This window comes from Poecilia mexicana, unplaced genomic scaffold (genome assembly GCF_051168715.1).
Source record: "Poecilia mexicana isolate PSO_F unplaced genomic scaffold, ASM5116871v1 scaffold_13, whole genome shotgun sequence".
Classification (NCBI taxonomy): domain Eukaryota; kingdom Metazoa; phylum Chordata; class Actinopteri; order Cyprinodontiformes; family Poeciliidae; genus Poecilia; species Poecilia mexicana.
This window is the reverse complement of record NW_028263382.1, coordinates 24,380,083-24,402,905: the sequence shown is the minus strand read 5'-3', so window position 1 is coordinate 24,402,905 and position 22,823 is coordinate 24,380,083. Positions and strand designations below refer to the sequence as shown.

Genomic DNA, 22,823 nt, shown 5'->3' with positions numbered 1-22,823 from the left:
TGAGGTGAAGGTATTTTGGATGTGTTTTATGCATCTCTCCCGGAGCGCTTTGTTCCCACCTACACAAATGCAGCACACACAGAGTTGGTTTCAGCACAGTGACAGGTTTATTATGAAGGAGTGGGGGAGAAGGGGTCACAGAAAGCACCACAGGTCACAGAGGGCTTGTTTCTGGCACTGGGCCTTCCTCATTCCTGTCCAGGGGTGGCCCTGCTGCGCCTGTTTTTAGCTTCATGTGCGGTCTGGCTGTGTCCAGGTGTGAAAAGTGATTGTGTTACATGAAACAAGATGTTTCATGTAGTTTTTAAACGGTGTAAAAAAAATAAATAATAATAATAATAGTGCCACAGACAATTGCTTTGTGATTGTCAAAAAAAAGAGGGAAAAAGCATTTCAGTGAAGTGTAGTTACCACAGATGAAAACGTCGAGTCTCTTCCCGTTTGGAAACTGGGCGCTCTGCTGGAAAATACGGCAGGAACATTAATTTCTAAAAAAAAACCTATCAATGATATCAAGCAGATCACTGTACTCATTCCTGTGTAGCCAGACAAAGCTGAGGAAAGCAGCTGCCCAGGTGATTTGGTTTTTGGCAGAAATGAGACGAGGCTGTTGCATGGTGTCTGACTGTGTCCAGTACGGAGAACCAGCTGGAGCAGAATTCAGCCATGCCACGGGTCACCTTTCCTTCCCACTGATCCCAACGATCACGTAACGTGTGCGACCGCTAACGGTGAGAGTAAAACATACCGTCCTGCGAGAAGGTCAGGTCAGTTAGAGAGCTGCCGTCAGGTGTAGTAACAGCTCAATCACGTGCTGCAGGACTCTGACGAATGAAAAGCAGAGCAGACTGTAAGGCAAGCCTCACCATCAGTAAACAAACAGAGATTTTAAATCCAAGGTTTTCAACATGTTGTCACTCTGACGTAAGAACGAGGGACATTACGACCACTCTGATCTTGTTGTGTCAGTTTGTGAGAGCAGTAATTTAGCATGGTGTCTGACTGTATTTACTACATGCAAAGTAACACAGAATTCAGCCATGCATCCAGAAACATGCTATATGCATGTGGTTTTAAACACATTATGGCTAGTAACATGTTCTGTGGTGATAATTCAACAAGGTTAAAGAACTAAAGCACTCAAAGCATGCTTGGTGTGTGGATGTTAGGATATCCTTTAAAAAAAATAAAAAAGATATCTTAACAGCCAACTTAGCAGTTTAGAAAACCATTACACAACTTTAGATAAATAGTGATATAGTGATGCCATATTGTTCACACCCAATATTTTCTGATTATGATTGTTTTATAATGGAATAAATCAGACTGATTTGACATGAATTTGGACTCTGGATTCGATATGATTCATTATGAATTGCCTTGACGTGGCATCTGTTGTCAAGTGGCAGTATATAAATAAACAAAATTATTGTAAGTTCTGCAGGCACAAATTCTCAGTGGAAAAGCCAGTAAAAACGAGGGCTTTAAAATGCGTTTTGTGACGCTCCTCCACCGTGTTTCTTACTGCTGCCACACGAGGGCAGTATTGGGAAAGTATGTGTGTGTATGTGCTGGCTCCTAAATTGTGGCGTGCAACCAACCAACACCAGCTATATTTGTTGAAGAAAATTAAACCTAAAGTAGATCATAGAATACAACACAGTCCATGTTTTTCACAAACGCTTTCTCCTCTTTGTGGTATTAAACATGACAATGTAGCAGGCAAACCGAGTTTTACTACTGCTTCATTTTTCTGTTCGTAACATTTTTAAAGTTTAACAGTAGAAATGCTGATTATTAAAAACCAAACCTGCAGATACTATTTACAAGCTGGTTTCACTTAGAGATGGGACATAAATCGACTCTCCTCATCATCCCAGCACCACGTGCATGCTCCCCCCTCCTCACCTCTGCCACCAGCGGGTCAGCGTGTTAAATTAGCATCTGTTGTAGCATCTGTTTTAGCCTGGCTGATGGCTGGCATCAGGCCACCGGCTCCACTCTCCTCCTGTATCACAGGAGAAAAGGATGCATAGCAATGTTATAACTGTTTACCGACCTGTAAACACTACAAGCAACACGTACATTCACATTCACGTTGTCATCACTTTATAATGCATTTACAACCGTGAAGAGCCACATACTGAGCCCGCATTGACACCAGAAATGAACGATTTTAGATTTAACACGCAGTTAAATTACTTATAATAAGCTGGAAGCGGCAATTCCATCTGTTCATCTTTCAAATCTCCCCCTGTCTTTAAAGAGTACAATTTTTCCCGAGGTTTTATCTCTAACCCTACTTCCTACTTACCTTAACCGACGTGGCCCATCGGCATCTTTCTTCTTCTTCTTCTTCTTCTCTGCTTTAGAACGTTTCTCCTGAGGCTGTTCTAATCAACAACAAGCTCACCAGCGCCCCTCACTAATCTGGAATCAAAACTGCAAGTACTTAAAAAAGTTAAAAATAAATAAATAAATAAATAAAAAGGTTTCCTGGAAAGCAGGTTGAACACTGTTGTAGTAAGTACACTGTGTACAAGAGAAGAAAATAAAAAAATGGTTTCCTAGAAAGCAAAGCAGGCTGAATACGATTACAACCAGATATTGTAAACAGATTTACATACCCTTTAAAAAAAACATTTTTAATTGTCCTGTAAAACATTAAATCAGCTTATACTTTCCTTGTTTTAGGTCAGTTGAGATTAAAAGTCATTTTATTTGATAAATGCCAGAACGATGGATTACATGCTTTTGATTATTTTATTTAGATTCAGAAGTTAATACAACATAAATAGAATCGATTTCAAAATGTTCATCCAGAGTAACCAGGGTTACCTTTGGAGGAAAAAGAGGAACCCAACAAGACAGGTTGAAATCCATATCAAATGAATAAACAAGACAGGGGGGGGGGGGGGAAGAAAGAAAAACAAAGCAGTGTTTGACTGCCAGAGCTTGGAAATAAATTTTGGAGCAGTATCTTGTTGATACAAGAAAATTATGATATGATACAAGTACCATAATAAGATACTACTACTAAACTTATTTCTTAACTTTGGCAGTGAAATGCAGACTTGTGTTGCCAGACTAAGAGTAGAAGATTTTAATTAGACCCAAAACACTTTTGTGACTCTCTACACTCAGAAGATAATGAATCGTTGATTTACAAAAAACAAATTTGATTTATTTCTGAAATTAATGGCACATTAGTTGTGCTGACTTAAATACTAAATGTGTGTATTAGTTTAGTCTTTGAACAGTTGAAAACATACATAAAAAAAGAACTTCATGAGAATTGCAAAATGTACAATATAGGTCACGGGATTTCACTGAAAATCGAGCTTTATTAACAAAATGCTGACTACATATATATATATATATATATATATATATATATATATATATATATATATATATATATATATATATATATAAATATATATAAATATATATAAATATAAATTTAATTTAAGTTCAAACTTATTTGAGTTTATTTTTGTTACATCAATTGATAATATGCCTAACAAGTTTTCCAACCGTTTTGTAATTTTTTTCGGCTTTGCTAACGCATAGTATTTGGAGAGACAGCAGGCGCAAATCGTGACACCGCACCTCGTACTGGCACTTCCGGTGGCAGGTCTGACACCTGCCACAAGTGCCACTGCGTTCGGCTGACTTCGGCTGACCTCGGCACCTCTTACTGGCACTTCCGCTGACACCTGCCACAAGTGCCACTGCCTTCGGGACTAGCTGCCAGAGTTGCCACTGCGTTCGGCTGACTTCGGCTGACCTCGGCACCTCGTACTGGCACTTCCGGTGGCAGGTCTGACACCTGCCACAAGTGCCACTGCGTTCGGGATTAGCTGCCAGTGCTGCCGCTGCGTTCGGCTGACTTCGGCTGACCTCGGCACCTCTTACTGGCACTTCCGCTGACACCTGCCACAAGTGCCACTGCTTTCGGGACTAGCTGCCAGAGTTGCCACTGTGTTCGGGTGACTTCGGCTGACTTCGGCTGACCTCGGCACCTCTTACTGGCACTTCCGCTGACACCTGCCACAAGTGCCACTGCTTTCGGGTCTAGCTGTCAGTGTTGCCACTGCGTTCGGCTGACTTCGGCTGACTTCGGCACCTTCCAAGGGTTGCCACGACCTCATACTGGCACCTCCCACGCCTCACGGACCCCTCTCGCCTATTTTTGCTCACGAGATTTAGGGCGGCCATCTTATAGCGTTCGACCGCTCCACTCAGCGTTATATGTTTAACAGGCACAATGACGTATTTGAACATTTAATCTTTCATAACACGCTGTTTTGTTACTGGAAACCTTATACATGCAGCCATATTTATAAACAGTTGTATTTTTAAAGTATTTTTAATTGTATTATACATACTTCAGCATATTTAAATATGCTTAGTGGGGAAAACAATAGAATAGAAATATAATATTCTTTGGTGACAGCTTCTGTGTCAGAATTAATATGAATGAATTTATAATTAATGAAAATAATGGTGGATCTGGCACAAAGTATTGCATTTCTTGTTAAGTATTCTGTTCCCTTAAAAAAAGCAAATATGCCCTGGTCTATTTTTTATACAGTCTCAAATTTCAGTTTCCAATAAACAGCCTCAGTGAAAACATGTTGACAGTTGCCATAAGCTGTCACTTGTGCCACGGGCTTCTGGGTAAGGTGCCACTTGTGCCACCTTACCACTGGGTAAGGTGACACAAGTAAGGTGGCCATGGGTGCCACAGGCTGCTAACCTCATTCTCTATCTGTTTCAGACAGAATGTAGCATATGAATAACTTTAGATCAAACAAATAGAAATAAAATATATCTTAATTACAACATAATTCTCATACATATTTAAATATACAGCCGGTGTTCAGACTTAAACAGAGAAAGACAACTCCTGCGCTTTCAGATGGGACCTCTTCTGCAACAGGTGATAATAGCTACCAGTAGGTACCTACCACTACAACTGACACTCGGTTGCCATGGTATGTCAGTGCTGACAAGCTCCTGTCAGTTCCGGATTATAATTATTTTCATACAATGACCTTAATATAATGCTATTGATTATTAAACCGGGTAAGTTCACTAATATTGACTTATTAGTTAACATTTCTGACAGTGGCAACATGAGATATTGACAATTCCAGAGTGACATTATGTTCAGCCTGGTTCCATGACAGTGCACAGGATGTCATAAGTTATAGTGGCTGCCTGGTCTATTATCTAATAGACCAGGCAGCCACTATAACTTTCAGTGTTTTTTGTTAAGATAATGCATTTTTAAAAAAAAGAAACATGTTATCATAATTTTCCAAAAATGCCAGTTAATCATTTTTAAATAGTTATTACTTGTTTTTATTTATTACATTTAATCCCCGCTATTTTTCATTATTTGTCAAGTTTATTACAGATTTGTGTGGCATAAATGAAGGTTGCTTCTCTGTGTTTTTTTCTGGTTCGGTTCATTGTCTTCAAAGTTTTCTTATTCAAAGATGAGAGAATGACTAAAATCTGAGCTAAAAAATGCATTTCAACAGCATTTTCAAGGCAGCAGGAGGATTTTCACTTTCAAGTTAAAACAACTTCAATTTTTTTACACCAATATTGAATATTGATAAGTCAAAACACAAATTATTTACACCTCAAAAAATTTGACAATGTGTGAATCTTAAGCAGCATTAAGAACAAGAATGTTACATATTTTTGGAAATAAAAATTACTTTAGTTTATACTTAAGATGCAAATGATTTTTTCAAAGAAAATTGTGCTGTTTACATATTATTTTATTTGGCAGATATGTTTCAACATTTTTTCAAGTTTATGTCACAAAGTATATGCATAGTAATTGATTTGTCAATATTTATTAGCCATTGTATGTAAATACTTTAAACAGCAATTTGAAGTCTACTGTAAAATTCATGTTTAGTCAACGTGTGAATTTACTACATCAGGATCAAATAACTTATTATTCCTCCATGAGAAATTATGATCATTAAGCTTAAATTTATTTTTCAAACTTTATTAATTTCTACAATATACGTTATACAGAGTCTGATTATTATTACTATTATCCAGTTGCAACATTTGGCTTCCTGTTGCACTATCTCAGCCACTGTTCTGCGATATAAACATGGGCAAGGGTTGAATGTCATTTTGATTAAGTAAAAAGTCCTATTAACTATCAGTGATGTGTGATTAACCAGATGTGTCTTTGAACATAGTGACAGGTTCCACTGTAATAGTGACACTTTATAGTATATTCAATTGGCCATCTTGATTGAATTAAACTCAGTCAAAAATATTCAAAGTGTTAAATGGATAAATATACAATTACCATTGAATTTTTTTTTATAAACACGCATTATAAGTAACACGTTTTCAAAAAACTGTCATTGCCATCCCCCAAAACATCGGAAACAGTTGTGACAGCTCTGAAACATCCTGGACATCTAACAGCAGCTCTAGTGGAGGCGAGACTCAGCTGTTACAAAGGTGCCGAAACCAATGGCATCCCTGATACCTTCTGTGTATTTGATTAATTCAAAGACGGAAGGAGTCGGCTGGATTATTCAGATGAACTTTAGTGAATAAATAGGATGAACGAATCATACATGATATAATAAACGTGTAGGAATTCAGCTAACATAAGTATTTATGCGAAAAAAAAATTATTAAATTCTGTCTTCTTCGTCTGTGTTTAAGTTCTTCTTCTACTAGTAATAAAGCATCATGGGATATGTAGTCCATTTGCCTAAGTCAGTAGCAACACTGAGAGCTAGACCCGAAAACAGTGGCACTAATGGCAGGTGTCACCGGAAGTGCCAGTAAGAGGTGCCGAGGTCAGCCGAAGTCAGCCGAACGCAGTGGCAACTCTGGCAGCTAGTCCCGAAAGCAGTGGCACTTGTGGCAGGTGTCACCGGAAGTGCCAGTAAGAGGTGCCGAGGTCAGCCGAAGTCAGCCGAACGCAGTGGCAACTCTGGCAGCTAGTCCCGAAAGCAGTGGCACTTGTGGCAGGTGTCAGCGGAAGTGCCAGTAAGAGGTGCCGAGGTCAGCCGAAGTCAGCCGAAGTCACCCGAACACAGTGGCAACTCTGGCAGCTAGTCCCGAAAGCAGTGGCACTTGTGGCAGGTGTCAGCGGAAGTGCCAGTAAGAGGTGCCGAGGTCAGCCGAAGTCAGCCGAACGCAGTGGCACTTGTGGCAGGTGTCAGACCTGCCACCGGAAGTGCCAGTACGAGGTGCGGTGTCACGATTTGCGCTCGGCCCTGCTGAGTATTTGACCGTTGAGGTCGCCATGGCAGCGAGCCAGCGGTTGAGTGGGCGGGAACCTTGTCGGCTTCTCTCTGATTGGTCAGTCGTCTGGCTCGTCTCTTCCTCGTCGGTGAGCCCATTGAGAGCGGTCCCAGTCGGTTCATGTTAAAGCGACCAGCATTCTCGTGCCTGATCAACCCTCTTCTTTTTCGGTATGTATAAAGAGCAACGCAATATTCCACATTTATGACTACTATGGTGTTGTGGTGCAGGGTTATGTAGTTTATTACTGCTCACGGCTGCAATAGAAGATCTGGAGGTGTAGGTAGGTAAAAGTCAACCCCCGTATACAAATGGAAAGACATTCCAGAGGCTCTCCGTGTCGACTAAAGCTTTGATATGTTACATAAGAAGAGTAATAGTAGCAGCAGCAGCGTTCACGAGTGTTATTCTTTTCTCTTTTGTTACGGGTTAGGGTTAGGGTGAACCTTTAGTCTTCAGCATGCCGCATTGGGGGTGATGCAACAGAGACAGAAGATGTCCATCCACCAGTCCTCCCGGCTTCTTTAATTGTTAACTACTTTTAACGCCTTTTCTAGTTCAAATTATTGCGTTGTAGACTCGTTTGTTATTTTTTTTAATGTCAGATAGATACACAGTTTGCACATATAGGTATTTCAGTGAATAGCTTAGTTTTCTGCTCCAACGGTGAAACGGCGTCCTCAGCATGCAGGAGGAAATCAAGCATAAGAGATGTCCCCTTAAACCAACAGCACAGTAACAGACTGCCCAGATGACTTCCCAGTGTTAGCTCTTCATGTCACCTGACATCCCCAGTCTGAATGACCAGGCTTAATAGCACTGCTGCTCGTCTCATGTTGAATTTTTGTCTCCCTCCCCAGCACGATGACAACTATGCAGGAGACAAAGGAGCTCTTCAGGAGAGCAGATGCTGTCTGCTTCGATGTGGACAGCACGGTCATCAGAGAAGAAGGCATCGATGAACTGGCCAAGTTCTGTGGGGTGGGGGATGCGGTCAGAGAGATGTACGTAAACCGCTTTTCACGCACACCTTTGCAGAAGTACTTCTACTCTTTTAGGTCTTCCACATTCTGCCATGCTACGTATTCCAACAGATGCCAATTGATTTTTTTAAATTGGGGGGGTATATAATAGACCAACTATGATTTCCCCCCACACACACACCTTTCAGTGCAAGCTGCACCTTCCTCTCAGCGAGAGCCACAAATCATTGGAGTATATTTCTAGGAGCTTTGCACATCTAAACTGATGCTTTTATTCAAGGGGTCAGAGAGTTCTTTGCTAAACTCTTTGACCCCTCAATTAGATGGGGACTTTCTCTTGGCATCAATGTTTAAGTCTTTCCACAGCTGCTAAATTCGAATTTGGTCTGGATGTTAACAGGACAATTTTAACACGAGTTTGTTTAAACGAAGCTTTACCTTAGTTTGGACTGTACCAGTTTTAAGTCTTCAACAGCCTCTAACATGTTTTCTTCGCAAGAGACAAGAAAGTTCAACTCTGACCTGTTTCCCTGTCCTTACCGTAGAAAGGAAACCCCATAGCATGATGCTACCACCACCAGCATTGGGGTCATGTGCAGTGTTAGTTTTCGCCACATTTAGTTTTGTATAGGCAAAAACGTCACTTTTGGTTTCATCTGATCAGATCTTTTGTGGCAAACTCCAAGTAGGACCTCTCTCGTCACAGCTCACCTTCAGCTATGACTTTCTTCTTTCTAATTGCATAATTAAGTGGCAGCAACTTGCTCTGGATTTTATTTAGATGCATCAAAGTAAAGGAGGTTGAACGCAAATAAAAGTCAGTTTCCAGATTTTTTTTTACTTGCAAAACTGAAAACCTCAGATCATTTTCCTTTAACCTCACAATGAATCCCATTAAAATCCAAATACCATAAATTAAAATTTCTTTAGTATTTATGTACATTAAAAAAAACTGTAACAAAAGTCCTACACATATCTTTCGTTCACATCTCTCGATAAAATGTCCAGATGTTTACAGGATGTTTCTGCAAGGTGCTGCATCTGTTCACATTCTGTCCTCAACACATCTGTATGTTTATTTAGCCCGTCTTCCTAAAATGAACCATATTAGCAGATATTAACCAAATCCACTCTGACATTTTAGGACTCGTAAAGCCATGGGCGGCTCGATGACGTTCAAGAAGGCCCTTACTGAGCGTCTGTCCATCATCCGGTGTTCCAGAGAACAAGTAAACAAACTCATAACGGATCACCCGCCTCAGCTGACTCCAGGCATAAAGTAAGTGTGTGGAGAGCTGATAGAGCAAATCAATTCAGCAGACTTTGTTTTCCACTGCACGCAGAAACATTGGATCCAAGTGTAAAGAACAAACTGGATGTTACATGTATATGCTATGCAGGTATTTTGTTGTTGCTGTTCTGTGATATGATTTGGATTTTTTTTTTGTGATGCATAGTTTTTCCAAATCCAGGTCCAGGTAAATTTAGCTCATATTTCCCTTCCTGCTTTGGTAATGGCAGTAATTGATGTCTTAAAGTTTAAACATTATGAATAAATCCATGCGGACTGGGTACTGTGTCCAACGAAACCATTTTGGGGCCGTTAATCTACTCAGCTCTTATTAACCAGTTGATACATAGTTCAAAACCAACTATGGAGCCAACTTAGAAATTAAAACAAATCAAAAGCTGAAAAAGTACTTTAAAAGTTGAAGCGGGTACAAGTGATCAACTAATATTATACTTTGAACACTAAAAACGGTGTTCCATTAGTTCTTTGAGGTAAATATGGGCATCTTTCAAAAATGTACAACTGAAATGTGTGAAGAAAATTCTTCACTTCTGAAGTTATATTAAGCCGTGCTGAGACATATCTGTTGATTTTTCTGTTTCATTCAAGCCCAAATACTCTAAATCAATTATAGTTGCACCACTGTAGGGTAAACTTGACATTCACTCCAGTGAAATGATTCTCAGTATAAAATGACAGACTTCCTGTTGATTTATAAATGGCCTAATAATCCTTCCCAGGTTGACAGGCCATAACAATTGCTTCTTACGGGGTTTGCTGATATCTTTCCGCTTTGGTATTGTTAACACAAACCTTTATTCTTCAGGCTTGTTAACTGTCAGAATTGCCCAGTGAGCTGCGCCTTGCTACTAACTTTCCCTCTTAAGTTATGTGGAAGCAGCTGGGAAGTACTTTCCCATCTCTGTATCAATACTACACAGAATTTGTTGAGAAATAATAAAAGAATGAGTTGATATGTTAACTGAAAAGAAGCATTTAATAAATAAACATTTTCCTGTCAAAAATCCTTACGAGTTTTATTTTATTTTTTTTTCAGTTCTCCATATAGTTCACAAAAGCTTTTCGTTTTTGTCCAGGGAGCTCGTGGACCGTCTGCACAAGCGCAACATAAAGGTGTTCCTCATTTCCGGTGGATTTCGCTGCATCGTCGAACACGTGGCTTCTCAGCTAAACATCCCCCTGCACCACGTCTACGCCAACCGACTCAAGTTCTACTTTAATGGTGAGAACCGGGTCCAACGCTCGTCTCTGTCCTTTCAGCTCTTTCAGGTTTTGTGTCCGTGTCTAATCTCCAACTGAACTTGCAGGTGAATACGCCGGTTTTGACGAAACTCAGCCCACAGCTGAGAGCGGCGGCAAAGGAAAAGTGATAAGCATGCTGAAGGAGCAGTACGGCTTCGAAACGGTGGTGATGATCGGAGACGGAGCCACTGACCTGGAGGCCTGTCCCCCAGCGGTAAGTGTTCGCTGGAGAAGATCTGCATTAATATGTTAGAGATCAGAATTTTATAAAGTTAAGAAACTGTAAAGCCAGTTTCTGAATTTTGCAATGCTTTGAGTTCCTGATCCCACATTTGATTTTGATTCTCTTGCTATAAAACTGTAACATCACTTTACATCTGTGGCTGCCAGGGGTGTGAACATTTTTGGGCTTAATAGTATATCTTTTTTAACAGTATCTATTTTTTCCTGCTGTTGCTGTTCATTATTCATATAAATGTAAGGAACAAATGGTGCTTTTTTATAAAGTGGTTGCTTTAAAATAAGGGTTTTCTTAACACTTAAGTTATTAGCATTTTATATTAGCAGTTACTGCATCTAGCATTACTAAAACCATAAACCTGAGATTTTCTAAAGGTTTCCACATTTTGATGTCCAGCGTTTTCCATCAGAGGTTAAAAGATAAAAAGAAAAATATAGAGCAGTTTTTCTGTTATTTGCTGACAGTTTGGTCTTTTTCTCAAAGATATGACCTCACATAAAAAAAGTTTCCATTTAATAGCTTCTTACTGTGACCTAATTTTCTTTTAATACTTCACTGACACTGAAAGCAACTTCTAGCGTTCTTTACCCAGTTAGCTTCCACACTAGTTAGCGTTGTTAGCCTGGCCTGACGGCGCTCACCTACACCATCGGGTGTAAACCTTGTTCACAGATCAAAAAGGGAAGCGTTTTAAGTTGATCGGGGTATAAATCAGCCTATTGCGCTCACCAGTGATGCATCTTTAGCATTAGTAGCCTTTTCCATAAAAATATCCACTCTTTTCTTCTTCAGAATGCTTTCATTGGATTTGGCGGGAATGTCGTCAGAGCTCAAGTCAAGGAGAGAAGTTCCTGGTATGTGACGAGCTTCGATGAGCTGCTCAAGGAACTGGAGAAGATTTAAATATGCTATAGGAGTTCTGTTACTAATTTAACCTTTTATATATTTGCACCCAAAGGTGTGCCAGTCAAGCTTTTTATCCAGTACACACTCAGTAGACTTTTTTTATGAACCGAAGTATTTACACTAGACAAACCTCACTTCAATGTTGTCGTTTTTTTGTACTAAAAAAAAGTAACCAAACACTGTGCGTGGACATTAGGTTTTAGTGTTTTTGCACTTTTCTCATCAGAATCCAATAACTTGTAGGCATTATATAACGGCATGTGCAATGAGAACTGTACTAGCAATGTGTTCAGTACTAAGAGAACTGTAACCTGACTTGACTGTCAAGAACTGTGGTGACTTCAGTCCTTTAAGGAGAATCCCAATTAAAGACCAGAAGGTGCTGTAAAGAATGTCTGAATGATTTTTAATTTCTTTCCATTCTCTCCTTAACAATATTTCTTCTTAAAAACAAAATGATAAATGTGGATCCCTTAATGATAAATCAGCCATTATTACAGTACAACGCAGCATCCCTCCTACCAGATTCACCTGACCGCTGATGGAAAACAGGTTCCCACGCTTTTTCTACACAGTTAAGAAATGTTTGATTAAAATCAGACTTTTAAAACCACGCATGCCGTCTCATCAGGAAAAAAAAGTTACAAACACAGCACCGGGAAGAGGTAACATCGCTTTAACAGGAAACGTAAGAATAAAACACAGAAAAGAACCTGGAGTGTTTGTAACAGACAACAAATATAAAATTCTGATATCTGCATTGTACAGCATGTCTGACTTTAGCGCCTTTATAGGTCACTGAAATGTATGTTCTTAAATTAGAGGTCTCATGTCGATCAGCTTACGTCAAAGAGTCACTTTGTCAACACATTTAAACACAATGTACTCTACATTAAATAAATAAATGGCTGCCGCACTGAGCGATGAATTTCAACACCTCGCCGTTCTTTTTACACGCTTGCACTTTCTCAAGTAACTTTTGTTGCTTCCTAAACTGGAGACGAGCTCTTCTTCTGGCCCGCTTTTTAACGTGGCACGAGACGTTGCATGTGACAATCAGGAGGTTTCAATTTGGTTCATTTCGGCCGTCTGCCACCAAGAGCACGCTACCGTCCGCATCAGTTTGAATTGAAATGCAGATGCTTTTAGGAGTGGATTCTTGACGTTATAAAGAAAAAAAACAAAAAGAGGGCTTTTTTTTTTTTGTTTGTTTTGTTTTTGGTAGCACTGACAGAAAGTTGGACCCATGATGGCGATTCAGAGAAGAAATGTAACATTTGAAAGGGGGGCGGCTTGATAACAGATCGTCCCTCCTTACTGCAGCGGAGAAGCTTTAGTTGGGATCATGATCCTAGAATCCATGTGCTGAATGAGAGGGACTGCAGAGAGGGATACATGGAGAGGTTCATCAGGGTGACGTAAGGAAAACCACAGTAGCTGGAGTACGAAGGGTTTCATTTAGCTCACCGGTGTAATACACCACTTCATGCCAGCCCTCCTGCTGCCACACGGCGTTCCTGGTGGCTTCCCGGGACAGAAGGTCTTTGTAAGCTGCGAGTCAAACAGTAAAGGGACAACTTGATAAATTAGAATAGTCAGAAAAGATGATTTAGTTCATTAAAAGACACAGTAATACATCTGAAGAGTTTGTTCCTGTTTGTTTATGATTATTCCTTTCAAATAATAAAAATCCAGACTTGAGCTTCTCAGAAAGTTTGAACATTTCATGAGACCAGAAACAGTTTGATTCAACGTTTTTACACAAAATGTATTACCTTAATGATTAAACTCCACAGAAAAATTTAACATACAATCTTTACTTAGGGATACAATTCCACAACGTTATAACGAAAAATATAAAATAAAGCCTGGTGGCGGACCACCAGGCTTTATTTGAACCTCCACCAGGCTAAGCATCGTTTACTGATTTACGTTTTTATTGTTTGACTTCTTTTTTAAGACTTTACAGTTGGAATTTAGGTATTTTTTTAGTAATGCCTCATAATAACATAATTACAAAGTAATTTTTCAAATTTTCTGTCAACATTAAACATTTAACTCAAAAACAATGGCAGGCCGCTAGATGACTGCCACTGGGCTTAGCAGGTTTTCTGGAGGATAAGTAGCATGCCATAACTGCTGGGTTGGTTAATTATTTATCATATACAAACATTGTCTGTCAAAAGGAGTGATGGAAATAAGAATTGATGCCAATTTGCTACTATTTTCAACACAGCAGTATTTAAGTGTCCGTCTTCTTATTTAGTTTTATGGTTCTTAGCCGTATCCCAGTGATGTCACGCTGCGTTAGCCTTCGTAGTTCAACGCCTTTCTTAAAGACACAAAGTTTGCTAGCATTGATAGTTTATGTTTCCGTATGAGGGCCAATAAAATGATCTCAGCTAATTATAACTGCCTTTATAGAGCCATAAACATTTCTTATAAAAGTTAACTTTTTAGGATTATATTCTGCTTATTTTGTCAGAAATCCTAATGCAAGATTTATGTAACCAATGTGAGGCCTTTTAACAAGTCTGGAGGTCTAATTTAGCTTACAATACTAAAAAGAAAAAAAACAAATCGGTTAATAGGTGAAGTGATGTAAACTTGGCCCTGCTTGTGTTCAGTCATACCCCAAAGGTGATGGACCATGTAAAGGTCACCGATCTGGGAGAAAAACCCTCCCACGGCCTCTCTGTTGCGCTGGCGGTATCGGATTGCTCTGGCCCTGCAGGACAAGAAGCAGCTCGAGTCGTAACCGGCGCCAAAACACACCAAACCTTCCTCAAAAGATCATAAACTCTCCTCATGTCTCAATTAACTCTGGCTCCCCGTCTGAAAACTGGCATTAACCTGATCGATCAGTGAGCTGCCCTGAACCCTAACGCGGGCCAGGTTGAGTGAGCTGCTGTGAAAGGAATGTTTTAGCCTCATTACGCTCGCCCCAACGCAAACACGCGTTTTCAGATCGCGACTGTTAAACTCTGAAGGCTCATTTCTGCGTGTTGTTGTAACTTGAAGCAGAACTTTAAGCTGTCGCCTACACAAATTACATTGAAATTGCTTTAAATAGCTTTACTGACATTATTTATAGGTCTACAGGGGGTTCCTCAAATAACGGCGAATTAAAGCAACCAGAAAAGCAACAAAAAGGCAATATTAACCAGCCTTAGAGTAGTGTGGATATATTTCTCCCCCCCCAGAGACAGAATGAAATACGAGGCGTCGCGTTAGAAAAGCAGCTACACCTCATTTCGTTGCTCTAAAGTATATAAAAACTGCGCTAGATGTGTTGACAGAACGATTTTTATTGGAAAAAAAATCTTTAGCTGCCTCAATTATGCTGTCATTTGTCATTAAGAAGACGGCTGCTTAAAGTAACGTCTCTTTTATTATGTACAAATGCGTCAAGCAAACAGCTTCACTTGAGATCTAATCTCAGTTACAGCGCAGCTTCAAATACGAAGCGTCTCCGGGGGAATATCTCTTGTTAATGACAGTGTGATGAGAGAGGGTTCATGTGCTGCAACTGCTCTGTAACTACAGTTCAATGAGTCAAGTGAATTCAGGCTGCCTTACCAGTAATTACCCCACTCGATCATGGTTCCTGGCTGCAGGAGGAGGGAGAAAACACAACATTCCTTATTGCAATAGAACAGTGTTCAAAACTTCTTTCCAGATTAAATACATTAAGGTGGAAGAATAACGACACGTGAAGGCTTCTTCAATCACCCGACTGGGTTTAAGTCAAGACGTTTCCTGCCGTTTCTCAGATATAACCTCAGCCCGAGACCAGGTGGTAATGGAGGGCATTTTTCACATGTTGCAGGGGGAGCACAGCTAGATGAAGGCTGACCTTTCAGATTAGAAAGGAGAACTTAATCTGCAAGAGAGGGCTTGGTTCTGAGCGGATCTACGTGATCAACTACTGAAAATGTTTATAAAAAAATCCAAATGCGTGGGGGCTAAATGGACCAACCAGGGGAGTTCTTCCTTTATTTGGTCTGATGAACGCAACAGAGCTTCAGATAAAACTAGAAATAGTTTTGTGAGAAGTGTCACAGAAGAAAATGTTGCAAACTGATTTCACTATAAAAAGTAAGGCGTGAAAAAGAGACTTTGTTAACATCTGTAAAGATTGTAGTTATATTTTGGGCTCTTATTCACTTACTTTAAATGTTCCCTTTTTCAGTGTGGCATAATAATGGAGCCTTCAACTTCAAAAATCGAGTAAAGAGTAAAAAAATCTTCATACAGGCTTGAAGATAATGAATTTGTGTATATATCTTAACTTGTGTGTCTAATTTTGACCCTATGTGGATTAGATGAAATCTACAAAACAAAATGAAACGTTTTTTTGCTAAAAGAATAACTGAATTTCACTGAAGAAAACTGATTAAAAAAAAGTTAATAAAAGCTCAAAATGAACAGAATAATGCTGATATTGGAGTTTTGAAGTTTAATATAAACTAAATCGCCAAGTAAACACAAACAGCGATACTCCTGATGAGTTTGACTGTGGATATTTAAAGGAGATTTCCCTAATTTCATCAGTGCAAACAGATCCTGCAGTCAGCTACATTTCTGCAGTCTCCTCCTGTGACCCAGTGCAGCGATGACTCTGAGCACAGAGCTCCGCTGCTGCGATGGCGTGTTGGCGGCGTTCCTCACCCTGAGCTGATAAGACCTGAGCTCGTAAATGTTGGGGCCTTCCCGGGGGACGGGCTCGTTCCAGAAGCTGAACTCCAGCAGGAGCTGGTTCCTGCGCGACAGCAGCATCTTCCCGCGCTCCTTCCTGTACGCCGTGAACTCCTGGCGTCCGACAGACACGGATCCGTGAGATTTACTTTGACTTTATTGGGCGGGCGATGAAACGAGAGCAAAAAACGGAGGTAAAGCGCAGGAAACGGAGGTCACCTTATTCTGCCGGAGCTTGTTCATGACCTCAGTCAGAGCAGGGTAGCCGCCTCTGTAGCGCCACAGATGAACTGCAGAAACGACTTCTCATTAGCAGCAGTTCAACTATAACCAGGTGGAAAGTTAGTTCAGCAAAGTTACAATTTTAACCAAAAAAAAAAAACAAAACAAAAAAAAAAAACAAAGAAATATTTAAAAAATCCACAAACAATCATAAATTACAAACCGGCAGTTTATTGTCTGTAAATGATGGATTTTATGTTGACGCAGTAGGCCTTGTCTGCTGATTGCAGAACCAGGCGCAACAGCAGAGCCCTGCTTATACTGCAGATTTGTGTGTTGTTATTAGTAATCCTACCAGCCTGGTCTTGTTCTCCATACCAGGTATTCCAGGTTCCCACCAGCTCACAGGGGTAGTACTTATCAGCATGGATGGAGGGCAGAACGTCCTCGCTGCGGCAGGAGAGCACAGGTGACGTTTAAACGCTAAAGCTAACTTCTAACCAGCAGTATCTGAGCAACAATCTGATTTTAACCATAAATACATATCCTTCAGTCTGCATTATGTTGAGAATGATTTCATGCAGAGCCTTGCAAAAGTATTTAGATCACTTCATTTTTTTCCCCCCTAATATTCTCGCATTACAACTGTAAACTTCTGCGCATTATATTGGAGTTTATGTATGAGAGCAACGCACTAGTGCAAAATTATTAAAAGGGCGCAAAGTTTTCTATTTTTTTTTCCCCAACATCAAAAATCTGAAAAGAGGTTTGTGTATTTTAAATTAGCCCCCTTCCACTCTGATACCCCAAACAAAATGAAGGGCAACCAATTGTCTTCGAAAGTGATTATCAAGTAAAGTCCACTTGTGTGTGTTTTAAGCTCAGTAAGACTACTGCTATTCTACGAAGGCCTCAGCTTTGTTAGGGAACATCTATAGAGAACATATAGACAAGCTAATGTTACTGAACTGCATTCCAAGGTTCAAACATAACACAGACATAACAATAAACATAACAATAACTAATCTGGTCTTTACTAAACACAGGTGCTGAAGTGTGTTTGCAGTGAACCACAAGCAGGTGAGAACAAATAGGAGGTTTAATTGAGCTAAATATAGATAAATGCTGGAGGAGGCAAAAGACTTTGGACTGAGGAAGAGGTTCTCCTTACAGCAGGAAAATGAGCCAGAGGTACAACAGAAGGGTTAAAATCAAAACATCTTCTTGTGTTGGAATGGCTTACTCAAAGTCCAGGCCTAAAACTATGTGAAAAACCGCAGCAGGATGTGATTACCAATCTTCTCAGGCACTCTCTGGGGATGAAGAGTAGACCAGAACCACAAGACCTGAGTGATAGAGTCTAAAGTCTAATGCGAAGGGCATGAATATTTTTTGCAAAGCACTGTGATTAATTTTAGTAATCTAATATATACATATTTTAGTCATAATTACACTTACCACAGCTTATTGTAGTCATCCAGGCACTCTGGCTTCACATTATGGACTGACGAAGGAAGACATGTCATTATTATTGGTCTTATTATTAGACACATTAAAAGTCGAGGAGCCAATATTCATGTGGGGACCTTACACTGAATTTTGTAGAGGTTACTTTCCTCGTTTTTGGTCAGCAAGGTGGAGTGTGCGTCTTTTCTGGGATCGACCTTCCTGACAAACAGAGACCTAAACCAGCTGTCCTCTCTGCTTCTGCTGTTGGATGCTGAAAATCCTCTGAACCAAAAACACAGGGTGAAACGATGAAGGACTACACCAGGAACTGCGACAATGCAGCTTAAGTATACAGTGCATATTAGCGCATTTCCATGAAGGGTGATGACCCACATGCTGCTTGAAATAAATAAACAGACCTGTGTATTTCTTATGATGAAGCTAAACAAGAAGTAACAAGCTGACCTTGAGCACTACACACGGTTAAAGGCAAAATATGACAGAGACTGGTGTTATTTCACGTCTGCCAATCAACACACGCAGCTTTTATCACACACCTCCAGGGATAAATCAATAGGGGATAAATCTTCAGAGTGACCAACAGCTGAAGGCCAATCCCGGTTTGCTAACAGTCAGCGGGTTAGCTTTATCAGGCTCATGGTAGCCACAGAAAAGCAGGGTGAATATTTCACACAACAGCCAAAGTAATAAGCTGCAAACACGACAGCCAGGTGCCCAGGTCTGTGACTGCTCACCTGACCCAGAGAGAGAGGTTTCCGGCTGCCAGAGCGCTGTTTTTAGCCGGAGTGAAGCCTCCGCGGACTCTCTGAAGGACTCCTGTCGCCATCTTCAGTTTAGGAAACACAGACAGTGACCGCCTCTGACCACCAGGTGGCGACAGAGCTCCGCTTCTACACAGGCGAAACAACGTAAAGCATCAACTATCTGCTTCAACAACAAAAAAATCCACTATCTGCTTCAACAACAAAAAAAATCCACTATCTGCTTCAACAAAACCCCAAAAAATCTACTATCTGCTTCAACAAAAACAAAACAAAAAATCCACTATCTGCTTCAACAACAAAAAAAATCCACTATCTGCTTCAACAAAACCCCAAAAAATCTACTATCTGCTTCAACAAAAACAAAAAATCCACTATCTGCTTCAACAAAAATAAAAAAAAATCCTCTATCTCCTTGAACAAAAACAAAACAAAATCCACTATCTTCTTCAACAAAATAAAATAAAAAATCCACTATTTGCTTCAATAAAAAAAAAAAGAAATTTTGTTGGATTTTAATCTGACAAATCAACACAAAGTAATATATTCTAGTATAGAGGAAGACAAATATTTTTAAACCAATAAAAAAGGGCATTTGTTTTCACTTGCACCTTGTAAAAACTATGTCGACTTCAGGAGCCATAAAATAAATAAATACACAGTGAAATAATCAAATATATTTTTAAATATAAAATAAGATTTTACAATTGAAATGTGTTATTTAAGAAGTTAGAATTAATTATTCCATGTGACATTTAATTATTTAGCTGCATATTCATAATTCCACAGTGTATTTAATTAATTATTGATTTTATTTTAGTTTACATAAAACCACTTTTTCCTTAAATTGCAGAAACATATTAGTAGTACTTGTCAGCCTTGCACATGTTGAAACTGAAATATTTACCTATTCTTGATAAAGGAGCAGTATTATGTGTAGTGCCATTTTAAAGCTTAATCAAGAAACTCTGTTACCTTCAGCTATTAAAAAAATTATTTACACTATATGACTTAAAATAAGTTGTACTTCCTGATTTAACGCCTCTGTTGCTTTAAAAACTCATGCTCTTTCCGAAGCTCCGCCTTCAGGAAGTCATCACAGCGCTTCTCTATTAACCTGTTAACGATTTTATCAGCGTTTCACTGATAAATAGTTCAGATAATGTTGCTGCTGGCGAGTCTGACGGAGGGAGAGTGGCTCTATTAGCTTGGAAGGTGATGCTAGTAGGCGGTGCTGGGACGATAAATTGTCCCAGAAATTATTGCGATAAATAATAATATTATTTTGGGCTATTTTCAAGTGGTAATGGCTTGATAATGTAGGAACACATTCTCAAAGATCAATAAATGTTAAATTCTAACGAGAACGTAACAACTTAACACTGGAACTGGAAGACATTTTAAATATCCAAACAAACAAAAATAAGTAAAATGGGTAATGAAGTCAATGTCAACAAAACTGTCCTAATAAAAAAAAGGACTATTTGAGACCAAAACACCAGACTGTAAACTTTTGTCATCCAGTTTTAGGTGGAAAGAGAAAAACAATAAATTGTGCAAATAGAATTTATTGCTTTCGCTTTAATTTATCATGTGATTAATTGCTTTAATATTTATTTGTGACAGGCTTAGTGCTTGGTCCAACCAGGCGTTCTGGACAGCTGAATAGTTCCCATGGGACACTAAAACATTTCTCAAACATGCATGAAAGAATCAAGGCAACACTCCAGGTATGTTTTTGAAGAGTGAGTAACATTATAACATGTTGTAAAGCTCAAAAACGTTGATTTTACATAAAACTGCTCCCTTTATTTTGTCTTAGACAGCACAGAAAATGTCTGTGAGCTTCAGTTTTTTGAGCTCAACACATTTTTGCTTGCATTTCTGTCTGGACTTTGACTGGACCAGTCAAACAAAATGTCCTTATCTGGGCTATTTAGTGTTGTTGTCCTACTGGAAAGTGGTTGCCTACTTTGGTCTCAAGTCTTTCACAGCCTCTGACAGGTTTTTCTTCCAGGACTGCTTGTGTTTGGCTCCATCCATCTTCCTATTAACTCTGACCAACTTCCCCACCTTTGCTGAAGAAATGCACTTTCACAGCGAGATGTTTTGGTGGTTTAAGGTTTTCTTTCAATTAGCTTTTTTTTCTTGCTTGTTTTCCATAAATGCCAGACACAGAACAACTTAATCACAGTAAAGGAAGCATTTATTGGTACCAAATTGATGATTAATCTCCTCTCAGAAGCTGTTTTCATTTACCTTTACCTCACAGCTATTCCATAATATTGTGTGTCTGAATTTACTGTATTAAGATGGCTATGAGGCATCGATCATTTGTGGAAAAAATATCCCCAAATTTAATTCTCAAATTAAACATAAATTAATTTCTTAGCTTTTGACACATTTTTTTTTAATTAGTGATGCCAAAAACTGTGAAAGGTGCTGTGTAAACGATTCGGGATCTTTTAAAATTAAGAGTTAATAAAATTCAGAGCAAAATTTAATGCAAATGTGGTATTTTTTGAACATGGGATGGCGCTATAATCCAGTTCATAAACTACCTTCAGTTCACATCTGAGATGGCTTACCAGCATGAAAACCTTCTGTAAGTGATCATTTTGTGTGACATAAGGCTGCTAAGCTTTGATTTCTGCATGAAGAGAAACTGTGTCAAACTGTTGGAGAACAACCAGTGCTTCTTTTTGTGAGAAGACATACAAAATCAGATTGCTACGAAAAGCAAAAATGATTAAGAATAAAGAGAATATAACACCATAATCCCAGTTGGAAGCTTGCGTTAAAGAACATTATGATTCTGTTGCTTCTTATAATAGTGAGCATTTTAATTGTTTTTCCCAGAACCTCCATTTTGTAATATCACGTACGTATCTTTTATTCACTCGATGGCATGCAGGGTACAGTAAATTATGATTTAGAAGAGCATTGAGGTCCCAAACAGAAGATCCTGACTCTGACAGGGGAATCGGAACCCGGCCGGCACGTCTGACTGCATTCATTCCGATCTGAAACAGACGAGCTGCGGCGTTGTTTCTTCGAAGCCTTCGGGAAGAGCCGGTCACCACAGGTGGAGGCAGCTGCACGCGGGTGACTGGGGTTTGCCGCAAAAAAGAGGAGTTTGGCGCAGCTTAGATTGATTTATTGGTTGACAGAGTGACTATGAATTTAATGGGGACCACATTGCTGAAGCCCACTTGGCTACTTTACCACCGGAGGAATTCAGAAATTATGGAGGGATTTGTTTTAAGTTCAAAGACATAAATCGTGAAGGAGTATGTGCACGGTGAAACATTTTTGAACAACAACAGGTAAAATGTGAATATGTCTGGGAATTCAAAGAATGGCCGTATCCAACCAAATTCAAGTAAGGAAAGTACCTATGCTGCATTTATGGAAAGATTTCAGTAAATTTGCCCCCCAGTGAAATGTTTAATCAGTTCAACTCATTCAAAAGGTTTTTATTAGGTTTTTGATTTTGTTGTTAAAATTGAAAAAATAAATAAATAAAAAATAACTCCCCAAAAACCACTTCAACACCCAGAAGGATTATAAAGCAGAGCAGCAGGTGGAAACTGCTATAATGTCAGGATTATTCAGAGCAGTCTGAGCTGCATTTTTACCAAACTTAGCTGGACATGGAATGGTTTTACAAACGTTTTATTATT

The 22,823-nt window shown here is 39.4% G+C and overlaps 2 protein-coding genes, 1 long non-coding RNA gene and 1 other non-coding gene across 5 annotated transcripts; 1 reads left to right on the top strand and 3 right to left on the bottom strand.

Moving 5' to 3' along the window:
* Positions 1-84: 84 nt before the first annotated feature.
* On the bottom strand, positions 85-2,632 carry LOC106927281 (uncharacterized). The gene is made up of 3 exons (XR_001420263.2): positions 2,315-2,632; positions 1,909-2,008; positions 85-824 (listed from the first exon to the last, which is right to left on the bottom strand). It is a non-coding gene; the product is annotated as an uncharacterized LOC106927281 (long non-coding RNA).
* Positions 969-1,044, bottom strand: LOC148155833 (small nucleolar RNA SNORA15). Its single transcript, XR_015765175.1, has one exon. It is a non-coding gene; the product is annotated as a small nucleolar RNA SNORA15 (small nucleolar RNA).
* Positions 2,633-7,364: 4,732 nt separating the features above from the next.
* Positions 7,365-12,381, top strand: psph (phosphoserine phosphatase). Its single transcript, XM_015002737.2, has 6 exons — positions 7,365-7,475; positions 8,166-8,309; positions 9,433-9,567; positions 10,677-10,822; positions 10,908-11,056; positions 11,876-12,381. Exons 1-6 carry the CDS (start codon positions 7,426-7,428, stop codon positions 11,984-11,986), a joined length of 735 nt encoding a protein of 244 aa, XP_014858223.1. The 5' UTR covers positions 7,365-7,425; the 3' UTR covers positions 11,987-12,381.
* nipsnap2 (nipsnap homolog 2) lies at positions 12,379-19,287 on the bottom strand. Of its 2 annotated transcripts, XM_015002736.2 has the most exons (10): positions 19,114-19,275; positions 18,501-18,640; positions 18,368-18,413; positions 17,265-17,359; positions 16,907-16,977; positions 16,661-16,801; positions 15,569-15,600; positions 14,623-14,717; positions 13,457-13,540; positions 12,379-13,368 (listed from the first exon to the last, which is right to left on the bottom strand). In XM_015002736.2, the coding sequence occupies exons 1-10, from the start codon at positions 19,203-19,205 to the stop codon at positions 13,304-13,306; spliced, it is 861 nt and encodes a 286-aa protein (XP_014858222.1). In that variant the 5' UTR covers positions 19,206-19,275; the 3' UTR covers positions 12,379-13,303. The 2 variants fall into 2 exon arrangements, with proteins under 2 accessions (XP_014858222.1, XP_087868046.1); XM_088011920.1 differs by lacking the exons at positions 14,623-14,717; positions 15,569-15,600 and having other exon boundaries at positions 19,114-19,287.
* Positions 19,288-22,823: the final 3,536 nt, after the last annotated feature.